Genomic DNA, 18,614 nt, shown 5'->3' with positions numbered 1-18,614 from the left:
AATACTAACTTTTTACTAGATAAAAAGCCAATAGTCACTGCTTTGCTTCACTTATTTTTGTTTAATGATGTCTCAGCCTTTAAGGATGCATGTTAAATATATTGATAAAAACTTTTGATAAATTTGGAATATATAATAGAGTTGATTACGCTGCATCGATTGGAAAATATTTCAGAATAAAAGCCTCATTGAACTCCGTGTTATTCGTACCGTAGTCAATGCACGGTCAAAAAAAGATTTTCAGAAACTTCATACATTTTGTCACGAAAAAAAAAACCACTGTTGCCGATTTCCATATTATGGAGGATTTGTGGTAAATTTTTGACGTTTCAGAGTGTTCTGTGGACTGCTGTTGAACTCAGTACTCGTACTCGGCCACAAATATCAAATTTGTGCTACAATATAAAAATTTGCGTATTAATTTTATTGAAAATTGTAAATTATTAATCAAAATGACAGATTTTTTTCATGACAACAAATAAAATGCGAATAGAAATGATTGGGCATTGACATTTCCACATGAAAATGAACCTTAAAGAATAAATAGATGTACTGTGGATTTGACTTTACATACATTCTTAAAATCTGAAAAAAAAATCATGATGTTACCAACTTTAAAAGGTAGTCTTTTCCATTTTCTGACAAAGAATAAAATTGGCTATTCTTTTAATTAAATTATTATTAGTCTGTGCTTAGTACCGAGTAGCATTAATATTTCATTTTACCAACCAAACATTACATATTTTGTCGGTTCCCGCCAATTTTAGTTTTCAAGAGTAAAACTTTTTTTATCCTTTGTGCTTATTGTTAACATAAATTATGTCTTCCGTGACAAAGGAATCTAAAAGTAATTTTGTATCAGAAGCGATTAAAGAATTTATGAAGTTCAAATCGGAAGAATCCGAAAAGGAAAAAAATAAAAGACCCCAAAAACGGCGAAAATTGGTGACAGAAATAGACGATGATACAAATAATGAAGACACACAAATTTGCGGCGAATTTAAACAGAAAGTATTGAATAATATGAACCAACAGTTAGTTTCAAGGTAATTCTTTCTTATTTTGACGTTCTGGATTGATCAGAGTCGGTATGAGATTCAACATGATAAAACAATCAAGAATTTTTACAGTTAATTACAAAATAAACCCAAAAAATCCTACGACCATATACATATTAGTATTTATTTTTTAAAATTAAATAAAAACACGAATAAGATTGATTGCATTGATTTATTTCTCATTTGTAAAATATAGCAGCGCGGATATTATATATACAATCTATAAACTTTCAGGAAAAAAATTAATGATAGTTTTAAAAAGAACCTCACCGACATATCACGTAGTTTGGAAGAAGATTACTCAGTGCTAAAGAACAATACGAAGGAGTTAGAAGAAGTTACCACTGCTTCTATAAAATGCCTGTATGAAACGACATCGGCTATAAAACTAAACATTAGCAATTTAAAGGATTTGGAACAAACGTTTATAAATACGTAAAGTATCTATACTTTTATTTTATACATAAAAAACACTAAATATGAAATAATTGGTTAAGTATATTTTTTAATATTGCAGAGTGAATATTTTTTTTTGTTTTTTTAACTGTCTGCATACGTTAATTTCCTGAACTACGTACCTATTTTAAATTTTTCTCGTTCTTAAAAATATATCTTTATTATCCTTTATTGTAAAGCGACTATTGCGTTTTGATCAATTTTTTGTCCGATATCAGATAAAGGGTTATCGGATTTCAAAGTTGAAATAATTTCGTTTATAAATTGAATAGATACAAATTTAAAATGTTATTAGGACAAAGTCGCAAATAATGACTCGACTGACTTATTTGGGCGGATATTTATTTTTTTTAAAATTATAGGTGTGATGATTTGGATAAAGAACAAACATCACAAATAAGCCGATTAGATCACGATTTGGACAAAGAAATGAAGGTAGTTAAAGAAAAATTGATTTCTGCAGCTAAGAAAAATTATCTAGAGATACTGCAAAGATCTTTCCATGAAGCAGAAGCAAGCCTTCAGAATTATTTTTAATTTATTCATGTTCTTATTTTCAACTTAGTTTTTTTAATAGTAATTTTATTTGTCAATAATATTCAATTTAAAATATGTAGTAAAATAAAGTTTTAAAAACAATGAAATAAATACGGATTTCGTACAATTCAAATAAGTTATTTTAAAACACTAACACAGGACTAAAAATTATAAAAAAAAATGGTTTATTTTCTTATTTTAAAAATATCATTATTTCTAAGAAGTTTAGTAGGGTAAGTTTTAGACATTCTAGAGATATGGCTGTTTGAACTATATTCCATATATTTTGTGCTAAACGGGTTAACTTTTATATTGGTACCACCCCGTGCTAAATCCTAATTCCTTAACAAAAGCTGACTAAGGGCCCTGAATCATACATCGTAGCAACCTTGGCATATTTTTCGTTTAATTGCATGAAGCGAAAGCAGTGACAGTTAGCTTACTACTATATAGTAAGCAGGTTGTACGTTCAAACTATTAATGTATGACTACTTATTAAGATACCATTATTAATGAATTAAGGATAAACTGTTATGGGGTGCGCTGCTAGTGTTAAAGGAACTGAAACTCCAAAGGTATCATAAATTTTGTGCTATTCATTATTATTTTATTCAAAACGATTTCGTTGAATAATGTAATGCAAACCTTCATTAGCCTGCAATTAAATTTTAAGATGTTTATAAATAAAATTTGATTTTTTTACATACATTACCTATTACCAAAAATCTGAACTCGTTCATGTTTCCTTTTATTTTATTATTTGGACCGCAGTTTGACCACACCGCAATTATCTGATGCCCAGAGCCTAAATTTTGTAGCAATAATAAAATTCTATGTACAACGAAGAGCTAGATTTTTTTGGATCTCTTATATTTAAGAGATCAACTCGAATAATTTACAATTTTCTTGCATAGTAATAATAAAAATATTTTTTACTCGCTGTATTGCGATACTTATTCGTTGATCGAGGAAAGCACCAGTTCTGGGATCACCGGTGGTACTATCTACTATGTGCCAACTTAAATCTTTAATTAGCGCCTGTGCACTTTAACGCCACGGCCCAAGAGTCTCTACTCCAAAGGGAACGAAGTTGTAGGAAAGACTTATAGTTAAGCCGTTTATTATTTTCGGCCTGCTCTGTAGCCGAGCTGTTTTGTTTGTCCGAGGGAGGTGAGACGGGGCTGACGTGGCCACACAAGTAGCATCCGCCTATCTTCGAAGGGATCAACGAAAAAAAAAATTAAGTTTTTGTTAATTTATTTCAGTCGAATAGTTCATTTCAAATATCATACAGTAAGGATGAAACTGTGTTGTCTGCGTTGGTGAGATTTGATGAAGAAATATCGTCGTGTGAGGGGTCCCACCCTGTTCAGAGATTGGCTGTCACCTCGGCCGAATTACGGAGTATTCAAATTGTGATTATACAAGAAAATATAATAATAAAAAAACGCTTAGACTAATAATAATAATCATACAAATATACGAAAAGTTTTTAATTTAAAATAAGTATTTTAACTTGTCAACCAAAAAAACATTGCGGACATTGACTTGTTTTAGACTTAAAAGTAAACAGGTACTAGGTGTATGTAACAAGACATCTATACCTGCATCTATCTAGTACAATGATGCTAAGATAATAATGCAGGGACTCACATATTGTATTATTGTTTTAGGAAATTGCTGAATTTGACGGTGTTCCTTCTGAAGTCACTGTCGCTAAATATGCAAAGACGATACATCAGGTAGAACTATTATAATTTGATTACATTCATAAATAAAAAAATATATACAATATCTAAATATACTTCGCAGATGTTTGTAGCCCTGGATTTATACAAACGACCAATGTTAGCTGCTGAGAACGAAGATTTCGTAGCTAACGTCAACAGAAAAGTAAGTCTTTTCGCATTCTCAGATCTGTAATAAATTTAATACTGTTTTAAAAAATCAATTATATTCGGGTCAAGGCAAAATAAACAAAAATAATTCAAAGTGATGAATTAACGACTGAATGACTGACTTATTTTATTTAAAAAAAAATTAAATTTTTTTTTTGCTTAAGAGTCTTTTCACGACAAGTTTGTTGAATTTTCGCTTTTAATTCTTATGATGTATTGAACTCTAGTGGTGTATGTTTATTTTGTTTCGTTGTTATGGAATTTAGAAATAAATACAGCGTTTGATACTCCGGGTATATTTGTCTCAGTAAAGTAGTTAAATCAGAGAGTTAATTGAACCTCTAGACAGTTAATTAAATGTCGATATTCAATAAAGTCGCTAAAGTTCCGTCAGACAAGTGACTGAACGAAACGTTTAACTAGTTTCCTAAACGTTTCTAGGCAGCAACACTAACCTAATCTAATCATTTACAATAAAGCAAAACACACCGAAATAACAAATGAAATAATCATGGCGGAGTCTTGTTTTACCATCTTGTTTTATATTGTTAATCAACACGCTGGCTTTCGGTAAGACAGATAGTTAAACGTTTTCGACGCTGCTTTATTTAAATCAAAATGCTGGCGACTTGATTGAATATCGACATTTAATTAACTGTCTAGAGATTCAATTAATTATCTGATTTAACTACTTTACTGCGACATATACAATAGCAACTAGTGCATTAATTCCTTAATAAGTATAAACGTGTGTACATAGTCAGATAATGGTGAAAATTTGTTTACAGGAAATGCGCTATTTAGAATCAAAATATTTACGAATACGAGAAAGGGATTTGGAACGTGAGAGCCAACTGTTACACACGCAGCTCTTGCGATTGAAAGCTTTATACACAAATCTTCAAATGTTACTAGGTTTGATATTATATGATATTTTACATAATATGTTTTAATTTTTGATTATACAATAAGTTGTTAACTGAATATTTCCTGTCAGTTAGGGTAGAATACAGTGGCGAAACTATGCCATCTGAGGGCCGTGGCAATTGCTTTTGATGGGGCCCTATCGGTATAAATCGTCACGTTGTACGCAGTTTAATTTTAATAAACTTCGAGATTTTCAGCGTACTCAATTACACGTTCTATATGTCCCACTCATACCACAATTATAACTCCTCTCTTAGGCAAGAGGGAATGGTCTGTAGCGCCCAAGCTAGGCTAATGCGTATTGCATTCATCCATAGAACATAATGCATTCATCCTTTATTCACTAGCTTTTGGGTGAAGGAGACGTAACGTAACAACAAAATTCTTTCAAATTAACTTTCAACCTTTATTTATTTTTTGACACCACTCTCTGTTCTGTGACGCTTCCCATCGGTTGCTTGATTTCTCAATCTCGATCCAGCGGTCATTAAAGTACATTTTATTATATATTTATTTATAATTTGTTGTAAAAATGTTTTAGGTTTCATGTTTTCTTGTTTAATTTATATGTAATATTAAGTTTTCAGTTTAAATTTAGTATTAATTAATTTTCTGATGTGTCAAGTTATTGTAAGGATAGAAAGAAAACAAGGAAATAAATAAATAGTTTTTTCTCATCCTTAATATCGATGTAACCTCCTTAGATCATAAACTGGCGAGGATTGTTACAGTACAATATTCCTTATTTTTTAGACTCACTATGGTTCAAAAAATCAAGACCAGCTTTATACTTAGAAAGCGCCTTGCAGCGTTCCCAAGAATTGCGTAACGCGCTGGCATCAGTAAGTATGCGGTTACGCGCTGCCTCTGAGTATGGACAAAACGCGATACGCCTCGTGGAGGCGGCTTTGCGAGCTTGGAAACTCGGTTCTATTGCAAGGTATAGTTACCTCGATTGACGTATCCTTCGTGCTTCAGTGCAAGGGTTACACGAGCGAATTTTCCCGCATAACACAAAATTCATGCAGTTTGCATAGAAATATAAAATGTATAATTACGATATTTGACTGTTGAACATAACTTACTTAGAAGAGTGCTTAGCAATATATATGTGATATTCCGTAATGAGGCTTTATACTAAGTTTGACTCCGGTATGTCAAAAACGTATTAAATTTTATCATACGGCAGCCATAGTTCGTCCCGTTTCTGAAAAGTTATAAACCTTTGACAGTTACACCCCAATTTTTATTTAAATTTTGTTTTCTATGCAATTTGAGTTAGATAAATATTAAAAATTATACAATTACATAGCGAAGATTAAGGATTCAATATTTAATATTTCGCTTTCGTTTTTTAAATTATTTTTCCTGTTTATAGTTCATGTGTATAATTTAAGTTCAAAGTTTCTATTTACAGAAGTGGTGGGGAGCGCACATCTTCGTGCGCAGACGCATGTAGTTTGCTAATTCAGGCGCGATGTCAGGAACGTGGGGCGCGACGTGTCCTTTGTGCTCGAGCAGCCCCGAGAGCGGCTCGTACTGTCAGACTGACACTTGACTATGCTTTTACAGACTGCCTTCACGACCACAAGTGAGTTTATAGAGAAGTTTTTTTTCTCTCTTTTTACTTGTAGTTCTGGGATTATTTTATATTAATTTGGCTATTGTTTACGAACACATCCAGTGTTGGGCTAAATCTTAAATATAAAATTTGATGGAAATCAAGTTGTTAGATGTCTCGTCCGATCAAATGTCATATGATTTTTTTCTTACAGAAATCAAAGAGCTACTGAGACATTTATCCTATTTAAGGAAACCTTGGAGCAGCTCGTTTCATCCATACACAAGGTGCGCCTTTAAATTTCTCGTTTTGTTAAAGGAAAATAGTATATCAATAACAATAAATAAAATTTTATATATTATGTGCATACTTGCAATTATAAAGGAAAGACCTGAATATGCATAGGTATACAAATAAATTTAGCGGTTAAACCGCGGACGAAATAAATTTCAATTTAAAAATGTTATTTAGGTGTTGTATATTTTAGCATCTCGCTATTCCGTGTTGAAAATTTTGCTTGACAGTAATATTATGTTATAGTATATAATATCAGGGTTGCACGAATAGCAATGTCTAATTGAGCGATATGAAGACTCCCTACACGAACTGAATAATCCTTTAATTGAGAACAATTAGGTAACCCACCGAGATATGAAAACAGTGAAGAATCTTTGTGAAGATTTTAGGCAAAAAGTTCATGTGCTTTATGTACCTTCCAATACGAGGCAATCATTGTTCCTTTGGGAATTCAAATTAAAGGGTGAAAAGGGGGCACATAAACCTTTTTAATAAAGGACCGACCCACCAAATGTCACACGTTTGTCTAAATCTGACATAAGACAAAGATTTTAATAATTTTTATTGAAATCGATAAATATGTTGAGAAACCTAAATAAAATTTTGACTCGCCACACTAAAGTATTAAAATCTCAAATAAGGAGTAAATCCGACGATATTCCTATTTTTATAAATGGAAAAGAAATATGTGTCCCAAAGTATTTCACAGTGATGCAAGCTTTGCGAAGAGAGAGAGTATCTATACCTAGTTTCTGTTATCATGAACGACTCACCATCGCTGGAAACTGTCGAATGTGTTTAATTGAAGTAGAAGGTTGGATGAAACCACAAATTGCTTGTGCCCTCCCTGTATACAAAAACATTAAAGTGTGGACAAATACAAAGATAACTGCGACAGCCCAAGAAGCTGTGCTGGAGTTTATTTTAGTAGACCATCCACTGGATTGTCCAATATGCGATCAAGGTGGGGAGTGCGATTTACAAGACCTAACGATTAAATTTGGAAATGATCGTACCAGGTTTACTGATATTCATTTTCAAGGGAAACGCGCTGTAGAGGATAAGAATTTAGGTCCTCTTATCCGTACAGAGATGACTCGATGTATTCATTGTACGCGTTGTATCAGATTCGCATCACAGGTTTGTGGCATGGATGTGTTAGGAACTTCGGGACGTGGTGGCGAAATGCTAGTAGGGACGTACGTAGATAAAATGTTTCTTTCCGAGCTATCTGGGAATATAATAGATTTGTGTCCTGTTGGATCACTGACAGCTATCCCGTATATGTTCAAAGCCAGACCCTGGGAGATTCGAAAAACTAATTCTATTGATGTCACTGATGCAACAGGAACTAACATAGTATTGGATCACAGATTCAATAGAGTTCTTAGAGTTCTACCACGAGAAAATGACGAAATAAATCAAGAATGGTTATCCGATAAGGGAAGATGGTCTATTGATTCCTTAGAAATGCAGAGATTAGTCTCACCAATGTGTCGCAATGAGAACCGTTTGGTACCCGTTGAATGGGACTGTGCATTGAAAATGGTAGCCACCACAATAAAAAACGTAAGTCCTGGTAAAATGATAGCGATAGCAGGACCTTATTGCAACGCAGAAACATTAGTAGTTGCAAAGGATTTCTTTAATATTTTGGGTTGTGAAAATACTTTTATTGAAAGAAACCTTACACATACCTGTGGAAATATAGATCTAAGGACCAGTTATTCATTGAATATTAAAATGTGTGAAATAGCAAAAGCGGATAAAATTCTTTTAGTTGGTACTAATCCTCGCTTTGAAGCTCCAGTATTAAATGCGTGGATACGACATGCGTACACCCACAATGAGTGTGATATCTTTGTAGTCGGTCCTCAGTGTGAGTTTAATTATCACGTTAATTATGTTGGCACTGATTTAAGTGCACTATCAGGGCCTAATGACTACTTGAAGGGTGCCAAAAAACCCCTTATATTCGTTGGAATAGATCAATTGGATACACCAAGTGGAGGCCAAATAATGAGTGCTCTTTATAATATTGCAAGTGGTTTTAAAGTTGAACCAGAATGGGGCATTGTAAATATATTATCTCGCGAGGCAAGTTTTACAGGGGCTTTGGAAGCTGGTTGGAAACCAGGAGCTCTAGGGGCCATTCGAGCTATTAGTCCAAATTTAATCGTTTCCTTGGGAGCCGACGACATATTTTACAAATGTCAACCCTCGAATGATATAGCAGTAATTTACATAGGCTTTCAAGGAGATAAAGGTTCCGAATGTGCAAATATTGTTTTACCAGGCTGTGCTTACACTGAGTCTGGAGGTGTGTTTTTAAATATGGAATGCCGTAGTCAATTTGCACTTCCTGCTATAACGCCGCCTGGTAAAGCACGATATGATTGGAAAATTATACGAGCGTTGGCAGAATATACCGGGATAAGCTTATTTTACAGTGATTCCGATACATTGTGCTGTAGATTGGCTCAAATTAGTCCAAATTTTGTGAATTTTGACCATTACCAGGACAAGCCATTTGGTGAATTAATTCCTTATCTTATTAAACCAGGTTCCGGAGGAGGCTGTAATTTAAACGTACCTATGAAGGAACTAACGGACTATTACTGTTCAAATGTTTATACTTGTAATTCTAATACAATGAGACAAGCTGAAAAAGCCGCGAAAGACCATAAACAATCTAAATATGCCGTTATTTAATATAGCATTCTTATCTCCTTCATTTCTATGTTAACATATTATTTTAGTTATTTAGAGATATTTTAATAAAAAGTTACTAATCACACTTTTAGTTTCATAAGCATACAACTAACTGTTAGTGAGTATTTTTAAATTCGTCGAACTAACTCACCTAATACATAAAATTATTTTATCGAATAAGTAAAAACATATCACTAGTTTTAGATTAAAATTTGAATTATAAAATAGTTTCTATTTCAATTTATGTGCAGGTTATGTTATCTAACATGGACAACCTAATCGTTGCTGAGAAGGAAGTCACAGAATATAGGCGACAACTGAGAGCAGCAAGGATCAACAATATTGTTCGAAATGGTCTGGCTGAGTTGCATTATAAAAAAGACGAACTTAAACGTCTTCAAATGCAGATTAATTATATGGACCCGTAGAAATGTTTTTATTCATATCTATACCTCTCTCTTTAATCGGCAGCTCATGTCTGAGCCTCGTGGTCAGCAACAAAGCACCTGGAGCGGATTATCTGTGCTCACCAGTTTTTTTTTATATAATAGGAGGCAAACTGGCTGGAGGATCACCTGAGGTTAAGTGATACCGTCACCGATGGATACGCCGCCAAGGCTCGCAAGTGCGTTATCTCTCTCTAGTCTCTTATGACTCATCGACAAACTGTACAAGTTTTGAGGACGATGAGTCACGATCAGATTCAGTTTCAGTTCTCATCGCCTCTGCGCATTGGATGGCCGAAATAATATACAATTCGCTGTAGGAATATGGCAGTCGAGTCCGTATGCGGAGTTGGGTCATCGATGTATTGGTGCGCTTCACAGTCTAGCATTTGCCGCTAGCACCACATCTCAAAGGCATCGATCCTTTGCCGTTTTCCAGTAAAGATAGTCCATATTTCTACTCCATACAGGAAGATAGGAGGGAACACTAGAGCCCATATCAGTCTTAGTTTGGTTTGGATACCAATTCCTCTTTTCTTCCAGATCTTGCCTAAACGTGTCATGGCATCTTTAGCCCTGCCGATTCGCCTTTATATCCATATCTATATAATCTACCTCCAATAAGGTTTAATTAAGTTTATGGTATTATTATATCTAATTACATGACCTCCAACGGAATGAAGGCCGCCTCTAAGATCTAGACCTCTAAACCTGCTGATAAATGACGGCTCCATGTAACGATAAAACATTCAATTATTAATTGAAGTTGAACTTGTGATTATGAACAAGCTGTAGTTAATTAAATAATATAGTTAATAATATAAACGAAAAAGCCGACAATGCAAAAGATGGGAGGATGAACTCAAACTAACAGTAGGCTACAACTGGAGAAGACTCGCTAAGGATAGAGATTAATGGAAATTATTTGAGAGGGCTCTTGCCATGGGGCATACGGAATTCCGAGATATGCTGTAGTGAAAATATATTAAAGATCACAGACCACAGAGTTTCCGAATATAAACGGTATAATATTATTAATATATTATAATTAAATAATATAACATTCAGAAGAGAAGAAAATAAAAGCCACTTTACAAAAACACAATCAAATTTTTATTAAATATCAAATATTGTATTGTCTAACACGATCCCTTATCTAACATGTTTCACATCAATATAATGTTAATTTATGGTTACAAGTGAAGGGCGAAATATAGATGAAACGTGAAAGGATAGAAAAAGCAGTAACAGTGACTGTAACTAATCAATAGTTATATAAATAGGTGTATTTCAAATTATCTATATTGTCAAGAAGGAACAAGAAGTAGGTGAAAGTTATACCCGTAATAAATAAAATCTTATAGTTATAGTAAAATATAAATAAAACTGAAATAATATTGTAGGAAGTTGAGAAACACATTTACGTCATAATACTCATACACAATACATATTCTTATGCAAAATCTACAAAAAAGTTATACAGAGTACGACCTCAAAATATTACGATTATTATAGGGCTTAAAACTATCAAGTACAATTTGTGCGACAAAGCTCGTGAAACTCTGTAAGCATCGGGATATCAATCTACTACATGATTTATGACGAGTATTAAAACACTGATATGTGAGATGATGTGTCACGTCTTATTGGTCGCTATTCACTACATAGCCCTTAGTCTCATATTGATAGTTATTAAAATGCAACAGAAATCAAAACTAGTTCTGTGGTTAAATTAAATTGGGGTTGTCTATTCTTTACTTACTATTCATCCAAGTAAACATTCAAGATTTGGTTCAATAATTCAATTAATTTTGATCAAATCTTAGCTACAACTAGCTACAGCTAGTTATATTGTCAATCCGAAAGGCCCGAATGAATGCGGCTGAATTTGCTAGTTAAGCAAAATCGTTCTAAGCGTTTTCATAAACATTTTAAAAACATGGAAGCACTCTCGCGGACAGACTGTTTGCAGATTTTAAAATTTTTGAAAACTTACGCATAGGATAAAATCTTCTCCTACTGTATTATTCGATATGATGGTTCGCCAAGGTAACGTTATAGGTCCATATTTTTTTATTACATATTAACATGGAACAATTTTGGTATTAGCAAAAAATAACGAACACTAGACTTTAACAAAACAATTTTAGAGCTTAAACAATAATTAACAAAATGAAGTTTTCATTATCACTGTCAACATTTAAATTAGTGAGATCAGCAATTTTTCAGAATTGAGAGCAATTCACAAAAGCATCTGCCGTAAATATATTCGCTAGCTTACACTTTGGTGATTGACTTCATTCCGCGGCTTTGTAGACATCTGAAAATTATCATATAAATTAAATCTAGTTTGAAGAATAGTTATCATACCCTATTTAGTACTAAGTAAGGCCTACTACTAAGCTTCCACTGCCATTCAAAAATTGATTCAGCAGTTGAAGTCAGAATTTACTATAAAACTGAGATAGATATATAATTATTATTAGAAATTTAAAGTGCGAAATGCAAAATAATCAATCAATTATAATGAATATAAAATGTAAGTTAATGTTAAAAAGAGTCCGACTTCCGATTTTAAAATTAATGGCAAAAACCTTGAGGTGAAATGGAAAAAGGACACTCTTATAACATTAATCGAAAGTGTTATTTATGGTGATCAAATAATTAGGTAACGATAATATTAGGACATTTTAGTAAAGTCCACAACTATTATCTTATATTTTAATGTTAATTATACAAGATTCGTATAGTTAATACTGATAAATAAATGCCTACTGATATTGTGCTAGATATCTAGAAGAAAATGATCTCACCTAACAAGTCCGCGGTAAGACATAACTGTTCCGTAAAGTGTGAGAATGACAGTAGCCGTCCACACCACTAATAGCATAGATGTGCTGCCCTCTATAAAAAAATACGTATATAACTGATAACAAGTAAAGTAGTTCATGGTGCGGTCACACGATTCTATGATTATTTGAAGGTCATTAACCGTAACTTCAATTGAATACTACTTCGATACTTGTAAGAAATTGATATAAAAAGTACGTCTGAGTCTTCTTATAAATTAATGATGTTAATAAATAATTATAATACACATAATCATATAAATGTGTGAGAGAAGGGACAGGTTAAAACTATCCATAGTCGACGAGCATGCATGAATGTCATGAAAGTGGATGAAGTGAGAGAGGTAAGTCAGGATTCTCAGGACCGTAGCAAGATATCCGGTCTCTGTCTACCTATTCGGGCAAAAGGCATAAGTGTTTAGATAGGTAGATAAAAATATAATACAATGTTCAAGCTGGATCTGAGACATTTGTTAATCATTATAGCCAAAGAGATAGTATTTGTCCGTGAATAAGACATAACAAATAAAAAAAACGCTGCACTGCAATTCATATCGCCGACCATGACTCATACAGCTAGAGGTGGCCGACCTTTTAAGATACGAAAAAAGATTCTCAATTAGTACAGTCTAAATAAATATAATGTACCTATATATCCATCGTGGTAGACGTTCCGTTCCTTAATTATCGTAGTATGGCGCAGAATATTTTCGCGTGGCTCAATTGCAAGCAAATCAGGGATTTCGTTTGCATCACCACTGCAGTTTGCCCATTCAATCGTCACATATCTGAGGAATATAGGTTTGGCACTTATATATTTTTACTGCTTCTACGCGTAACCCAATTATAAGAGTAGATCAAAGTCAGTTTAATACAACATTAGACATGAGACATGAGATTGAGATTTGAGACGTAGCTTGTAATTTGACTCCCGTACATTAAGGTATCGTTACGTTATTGGTATCTTATACATCTAGTCTTTTGTTACGCTAAATAAGAAGAACAGTGACACTGCTTGGTCTTTGCTCAGAATCCTCTTGGTATAAAGATGAAGGAAACAATTGCAAAAAAAGAAATCATTAATTTTAGCAGAACGATTAAACATACCTAGATGACGTCCTACAAGCCTTCCGAGGTGGAACAAGCAGTTGTCTAGTACGTGATCGAGCTCCACCACGGCAAGGTCCCCATGAACCCCAGGGACCCGGCTGGCCTAACTCCGCTTCTTTGCATCCACATTCCACTTCACACAGCTCATCCTCCTATACGATTATTAAGCTTCTTTAAGAAAGAGACACAAGTAGAAAGATTTAGTTAAAAAAATTCTCCCGGCCGATTAGACCAAGACCCAACCTATGGTGAGAATCATTTAAACAAGAGACATATTAGTGGAAAAGTATCTAAGCAAAGATAGGTCCACTCTCTACTTCATGACCTATTTTCTCCGATGGGACGGAACTTGACATCAGAGAACTAGTTAAGAACTAGGCAACATTTAAAATGAATTTGCACGAGTCTCTTAGTAAATAATAAAAGTTAACATAGCTTTTACACATTTAAAGAAAACACGTTTTAGCGGATTGAAGCTATGTATTATTATAAACTTATAATTATTTTACATAATTTTAAATTTCTCCCGACGTTTCCCGGTTTCTCCGGGGAAATAAATACAGATAATACAACTTTCTTTTAACTTCAGTCACCGTGACCACGCACGCTGTAAAGCACGCGAAACGTCGTGAGAAAATTAAAATTATGTAAATAATTATAAGTTTATAATAATACATAGCTTCAATCCGGTAAAAAAGTGTTTTCTTTATCGCACATGTTACAATACTTGTTAACTTAAAAAATATACATCTACACTCACACATTAATATCTTACACAAAATGAAATAAATAAATAAAGTAAATTGAAATATTTGTTTTGATAAAACACAGGAGGCTGATATTAAGTGGTACCGCGCATGGACACTCCCAATGCCAGAAGGCTCCCGAGTTAGTTGCCAACCTTTTAAGTTTTGGTACTCTCTTTTCTTGTAGGACCGTAAGTCGCATTGGGTCGGAAATACTTCATTGGGCAGCTAGTTCCACGCATGGTAGATGCTTAATAGAAAAAGTTTGTGATGCCTTTCATTGGTTCAGGTAAGCCTCCTGCCCATTTGCCTCCTGATATATATGAAAAAAGCCCTTTATAATCTAATATGTCCCCACAATGCTTGAGTAAATCCCTGTTTATTCCTTAGCGCTCCTCTACTATTAGCAATTTAGCTGACAAATTATTTAACCTGATGATACATAGGCGGTGCTACAATTCTGCCCGGTAGTGCGGTCGAACAACGCCAGGGGTCAAGGTAAGCGTCTGACAGTAGCTCGTCCGAGATACTCGTGAGCTCACAACGGGCGTGGGAGACACGCACTCCCCATCCGCAAGCGCTGTCAGCTTCTTCGCCTGACGACGTCTGAGAAAAAATAGTCTTCATAATTTATGTACACTTGGAATTACTTGATTCTCAATTTCTTTATTAAGTTTGAATTTTTTACACTTGATACACTGTAATTGGACTGTAGGTATACAAAACTCTGCTGTTTTTAATTTCATGTCGTAATCTTTAAGTACTCCCACACTTTTTCAATAGATTTTTCCAAACAGTTTTTTGCGACCTTATATTAACCTAATTTGATAAACTAGTATAAATTTACTGTATTAACAAAGCAAATGTATGCTTGTGTTAAAGCGTAAATACTTTTAAAATCGGAATACCCTAAGGAAATCTAAATTCTTAAGATTCAAATTTTTATAATACTGCATAGGCGTGGTCACAAAGGCCATAATAGAAGATGGGTAGTATAGAGAGTAGTGTTTGAAAACACAAAAAAGTTGTAAGCAACCGGTGAAAATTAGGCAATATTTTTATACATGGTATATTGTACCTGCACGTGACATCCCAGCATAGGCCGAGCTACAAGTCTTAAGCAGGGCTCCCTTGGACAAGGGGCACGCTGTTCCGTGGGCGGACAAGTACGACCCGGCCATACGGCTGAGCTTAAATGTTGCCTAAAAACAAAATTATGATAATTTCCCAAATGTTCTGGCATTGAGAAGAGTGACCATGGGCGGCGGTATAACATCAGGTCAGACTCCTGCCCATTTTCCTGCCCCGTTCTATAACGAAAACCTTTGCTGTCAAACTAATTTCAAAGAGATTTTAATATTAAGCTACGCTGTAATCAAAATAATAAAGATCTTCTGATAAATGTGTTTGTACACCATACAATCTTCCCTTATAATCGTAAGAAAGTAATACCTAGTCCTCCGCATATGACGGGTAGAAGAAGCGTCTCCACAAGAGCAGGCAGACGTGTCCCAAGGACTCCATTCGCCTACTTCGCAGTCCACTCCGCAAGGCACATAACACCATGACTCACTTGCTTCACGGGCTGTCACGTTCTGAAATTATTAATGTCATATACTTACTGCTACTTCTTTGATTGTACATTACAAACTACATAAATATGCTGGCTATCTATGGGCCGTAAATTCCGTGGTCAAGTGGAAAACACATTTCTGTGCCTGTTTCATTTCTTTATAGGCAAGAATGTGGTCAGCTGATTAACTCGCATCAATATTTCGGGATCAAACCCAGAGTCTATTATAGTAATATTATTGTGAAATTATTAGTTTAAGTTTAAACAAAAGTGCAACAAAATTCTGAAGCAATTCAAATTGCACATTTCATCTTGAAATTTTTACCTTTATTAGTATATGACATATAAGGTAAACTCACAGGGCAGAAGGAATCGTTGACAAACACCCCGTCACTGCGAAGACAACGCACTGATCTTCTCTTAATTCCTTCTCCGCATGGAGAACCGCCTGGAATTTTTCAAAATAATTTATAAAAATTGAATTCTATTCTAGATTTCGGTTGAATTAAACGTATAATAATCAGATTCAACGACAGTTTTAAAAATTTGTTATGTAGCGTTTTAAAAACCAAATAGGAGTTACGTGTTCTATAAAAATTGGCGATGTTATTTATGGTTTTTTAATTAATTATAAAGTTTCTTTTTTGTTTAAATTGTTATAAGTATTAATTCTAATTCTAATAATTAATTCACTTCACATTTCTTTTCCTTACACGATTTTCTTGAATTTGTTAATATTTTAACGTCCGCTATGCATTTCGCATTAAATCAATCAATTCAATATTCAAATTTCGAGTCAAGTTGCGTACTTTCAGTTTTTCTATAGACCGTGCATCAAGTCAATATGTGTTGAAAATGTTACCTAAAGGTTGGCAGTCATCCCAAGGTGCAGTATGCCAAGAATGCACTAAGGGTTCACAAGGCTCAGCTGCAACTAACGGACCACATCGCATACCTCCAGATTTCGCCGGACGAAGTACAACACGAGTGCGATCACGGCGACCGCCCCATTTTGTCTAGAATTATTAAAAATGTATAGACATTGTGACTTGTTTAGATATGGTTGGAATGGGTAATGTCTAAAACTGTTTCACTTTACAAACCTTCATGTATAAATGTATATTGTAACGTGTAATTGAATTAGTTCATTGAAATATAGTTGTTGATAAAACTTCTGTCAAATTAAGCATTGATGCAACACTTAATAACAATTTCAGTTAAAGAACTTGTGCTAGTCTAGTGTAAACTGAACCTAAACAAAAGTACTTTATAAAAAAATAAGTGTTTAATTAAAAATATATAATTTACCAGTTCACAAGGACTCCACTCAGACCATGGGCTGAGGACGCAGTCAGCTGGGCAGGGCATGTGACAAGGTGTCACTCTGTCAGGAGCGGCTCCGGCGCCAGATGTCTCACAGACAGAGTCCTCTACTTTGTTACCTTGGCCATCGACACACCTGTGAAAGCGATATTTTTCATACAGCAAGTAAATTTAATAAAAAAACAGATGTTAGTAGTTGTGTATATATTGTATTTATCTTGTGTTGATAAATAAATATTATTGAGTAAATGAACCACAGAGTTCGAAGTGTGTCGATTTCGGATACTCGAAATTGACTTACATCTTTAAGCGAACTATTGACCCTAACAATAATTAATATCGATATAAAAAAATATTATTATTATTTGATATGTGTGTTGGAAATCGGCTACTTAATAAATAACTCATGAATCGTCCCTACACCAAAATATTAATCAGAAACACATAAGTTTTAAGTTATCAATTAAAATTGACTTCGGATTGTCGAGCATAATATTTCAAACGATGTATTTAATTAGCTATCAGGAAACAAAACATATCATAAACAATCAAACATTACAAAGTAATTACATGATACAATAACAAGAGTGTTTTAATTTAAAAAATCACTAATGCGATTAGACTCGAAAAAAATCTTACATGACATCTCTCTTAACATACGAAGGTCCACAAAGCGTATGATCAGGTGTACAAACATCCCATTCCCCAGTTGACCATCGAGGAGTTATTTCAGAACACGTCGCCCGTTGAAGAGTCGCTCCGCATTCGCGACCGCCAGCCGATCCCTCTTCTATCACCTCTCTAGTAACATAACGTAGTCTATGGTATTCTAATCATTGAATAGTATAAAACAAGGACGCTGTCTGTAAGCTTAGATTTAACAGCCTCAAAAGTTATTATATACAGGTGGCCAAAAAGTCGTGGATCATACGCAACTAGGGGTTAGATGGGGTCATAGCTGCCAAAAAATGCTACATGATGTCCTTAAACTCGTCCCCTGCAGAGTTATAATTCATTTTGTGATTTCTTAAGAAATTTGATTTTTTTTTACTCTTGTATCTATTTATACTATCAACTAGATTGGTACTGATGAGACCTTGCGTTAGACACACTATTTATGG

At 34.1% G+C, this 18,614-nt stretch overlaps 4 protein-coding genes across 4 annotated transcripts in view; 3 read left to right on the top strand and 1 right to left on the bottom strand.

Moving 5' to 3' along the window:
* The first annotated feature begins 788 nt into the window (after positions 1 to 788).
* On the top strand, positions 789 to 2,062 carry LOC123712123. The gene is made up of 3 exons (XM_045665085.1): positions 789 to 1,046; positions 1,293 to 1,493; positions 1,877 to 2,062. Exons 1-3 carry the CDS (start codon positions 820 to 822, stop codon positions 2,049 to 2,051), a joined length of 603 nt encoding a protein of 200 aa, XP_045521041.1. The 5' UTR covers positions 789 to 819; the 3' UTR covers positions 2,052 to 2,062.
* A 522-nt stretch (positions 2,063 to 2,584) lies between these two features.
* On the top strand, positions 2,585 to 9,874 carry LOC123712236. Its single transcript, XM_045665241.1, has 9 exons — positions 2,585 to 2,626; positions 3,317 to 3,466; positions 3,725 to 3,793; positions 3,864 to 3,944; positions 4,738 to 4,864; positions 5,630 to 5,816; positions 6,294 to 6,467; positions 6,652 to 6,724; positions 9,698 to 9,874. Exons 1-9 carry the CDS (start codon positions 2,585 to 2,587, stop codon positions 9,872 to 9,874), a joined length of 1,080 nt encoding a protein of 359 aa, XP_045521197.1.
* Positions 7,314 to 9,523, top strand: LOC123711939 (NADH-ubiquinone oxidoreductase 75 kDa subunit, mitochondrial-like). The gene has a single exon (XM_045664814.1). It carries the CDS (start codon positions 7,314 to 7,316, stop codon positions 9,444 to 9,446), a length of 2,133 nt encoding a protein of 710 aa, XP_045520770.1. The 3' UTR covers positions 9,447 to 9,523.
* A 1,108-nt stretch (positions 9,875 to 10,982) lies between the features above and the next one.
* The window catches only part of LOC123711902 (thrombospondin type-1 domain-containing protein 7A-like), an 80,790-nt gene continuing 73,158 nt past the window's right edge, over positions 10,983 to 18,614 (bottom strand). The window contains exons 19-29 of the mRNA XM_045664757.1: positions 18,133 to 18,294; positions 17,479 to 17,629; positions 17,033 to 17,186; positions 16,530 to 16,618; positions 16,050 to 16,192; positions 15,676 to 15,799; positions 15,030 to 15,203; positions 13,849 to 14,003; positions 13,390 to 13,529; positions 12,706 to 12,796; positions 10,983 to 12,212 (exon numbers count right to left, since the gene is read on the bottom strand). Of these exons, the coding sequence (XP_045520713.1) occupies positions 12,170 to 12,212; positions 12,706 to 12,796; positions 13,390 to 13,529; positions 13,849 to 14,003; positions 15,030 to 15,203; positions 15,676 to 15,799; positions 16,050 to 16,192; positions 16,530 to 16,618; positions 17,033 to 17,186; positions 17,479 to 17,629; positions 18,133 to 18,294 (1,426 nt within the window). The 3' untranslated portion in view covers positions 10,983 to 12,169. The remainder of the gene's footprint in view (positions 12,213 to 12,705; positions 12,797 to 13,389; positions 13,530 to 13,848; positions 14,004 to 15,029; positions 15,204 to 15,675; positions 15,800 to 16,049; positions 16,193 to 16,529; positions 16,619 to 17,032; positions 17,187 to 17,478; positions 17,630 to 18,132; positions 18,295 to 18,614) is intronic.

This window comes from Pieris brassicae, chromosome 7 (assembly GCF_905147105.1).
Source record: "Pieris brassicae chromosome 7, ilPieBrab1.1, whole genome shotgun sequence".
NCBI classification, from domain to species: Eukaryota; Metazoa; Arthropoda; class Insecta; order Lepidoptera; family Pieridae; genus Pieris; species Pieris brassicae.
The sequence above is the reverse complement of the archived record's forward strand: the minus strand, read 5'-3'. Positions and strand labels throughout refer to the sequence as shown.

Coding starts and splice junctions, on each gene's coding strand:
- LOC123712123 (XM_045665085.1), top strand. CDS start 820: ATGTCTTCCGTGACAAAGGAATCTAAAAGTAATTTTGTATCAGAAGCG. Junction 1,047..1,292: donor AACCAACAGTTAGTTTCAAG/GTAATTCTTTCT, acceptor ATAAACTTTCAG/GAAAAAAATTAATGATAGTT. Junction 1,494..1,876: donor GAACAAACGTTTATAAATAC/GTAAAGTATCTA, acceptor TTAAAATTATAG/GTGTGATGATTTGGATAAAG.
- LOC123712236 (XM_045665241.1), top strand. CDS start 2,585: ATGGGGTGCGCTGCTAGTGTTAAAGGAACTGAAACTCCAAAG. Junction 2,627..3,316: donor AAGGAACTGAAACTCCAAAG/GTATCATAAATT, acceptor AATTTATTTCAG/TCGAATAGTTCATTTCAAAT. Junction 3,945..4,737: donor TAGCTAACGTCAACAGAAAA/GTAAGTCTTTTC, acceptor ATTTGTTTACAG/GAAATGCGCTATTTAGAATC.
- LOC123711939 (XM_045664814.1), top strand. CDS start 7,314: ATGTTGAGAAACCTAAATAAAATTTTGACTCGCCACACTAAAGTATTA.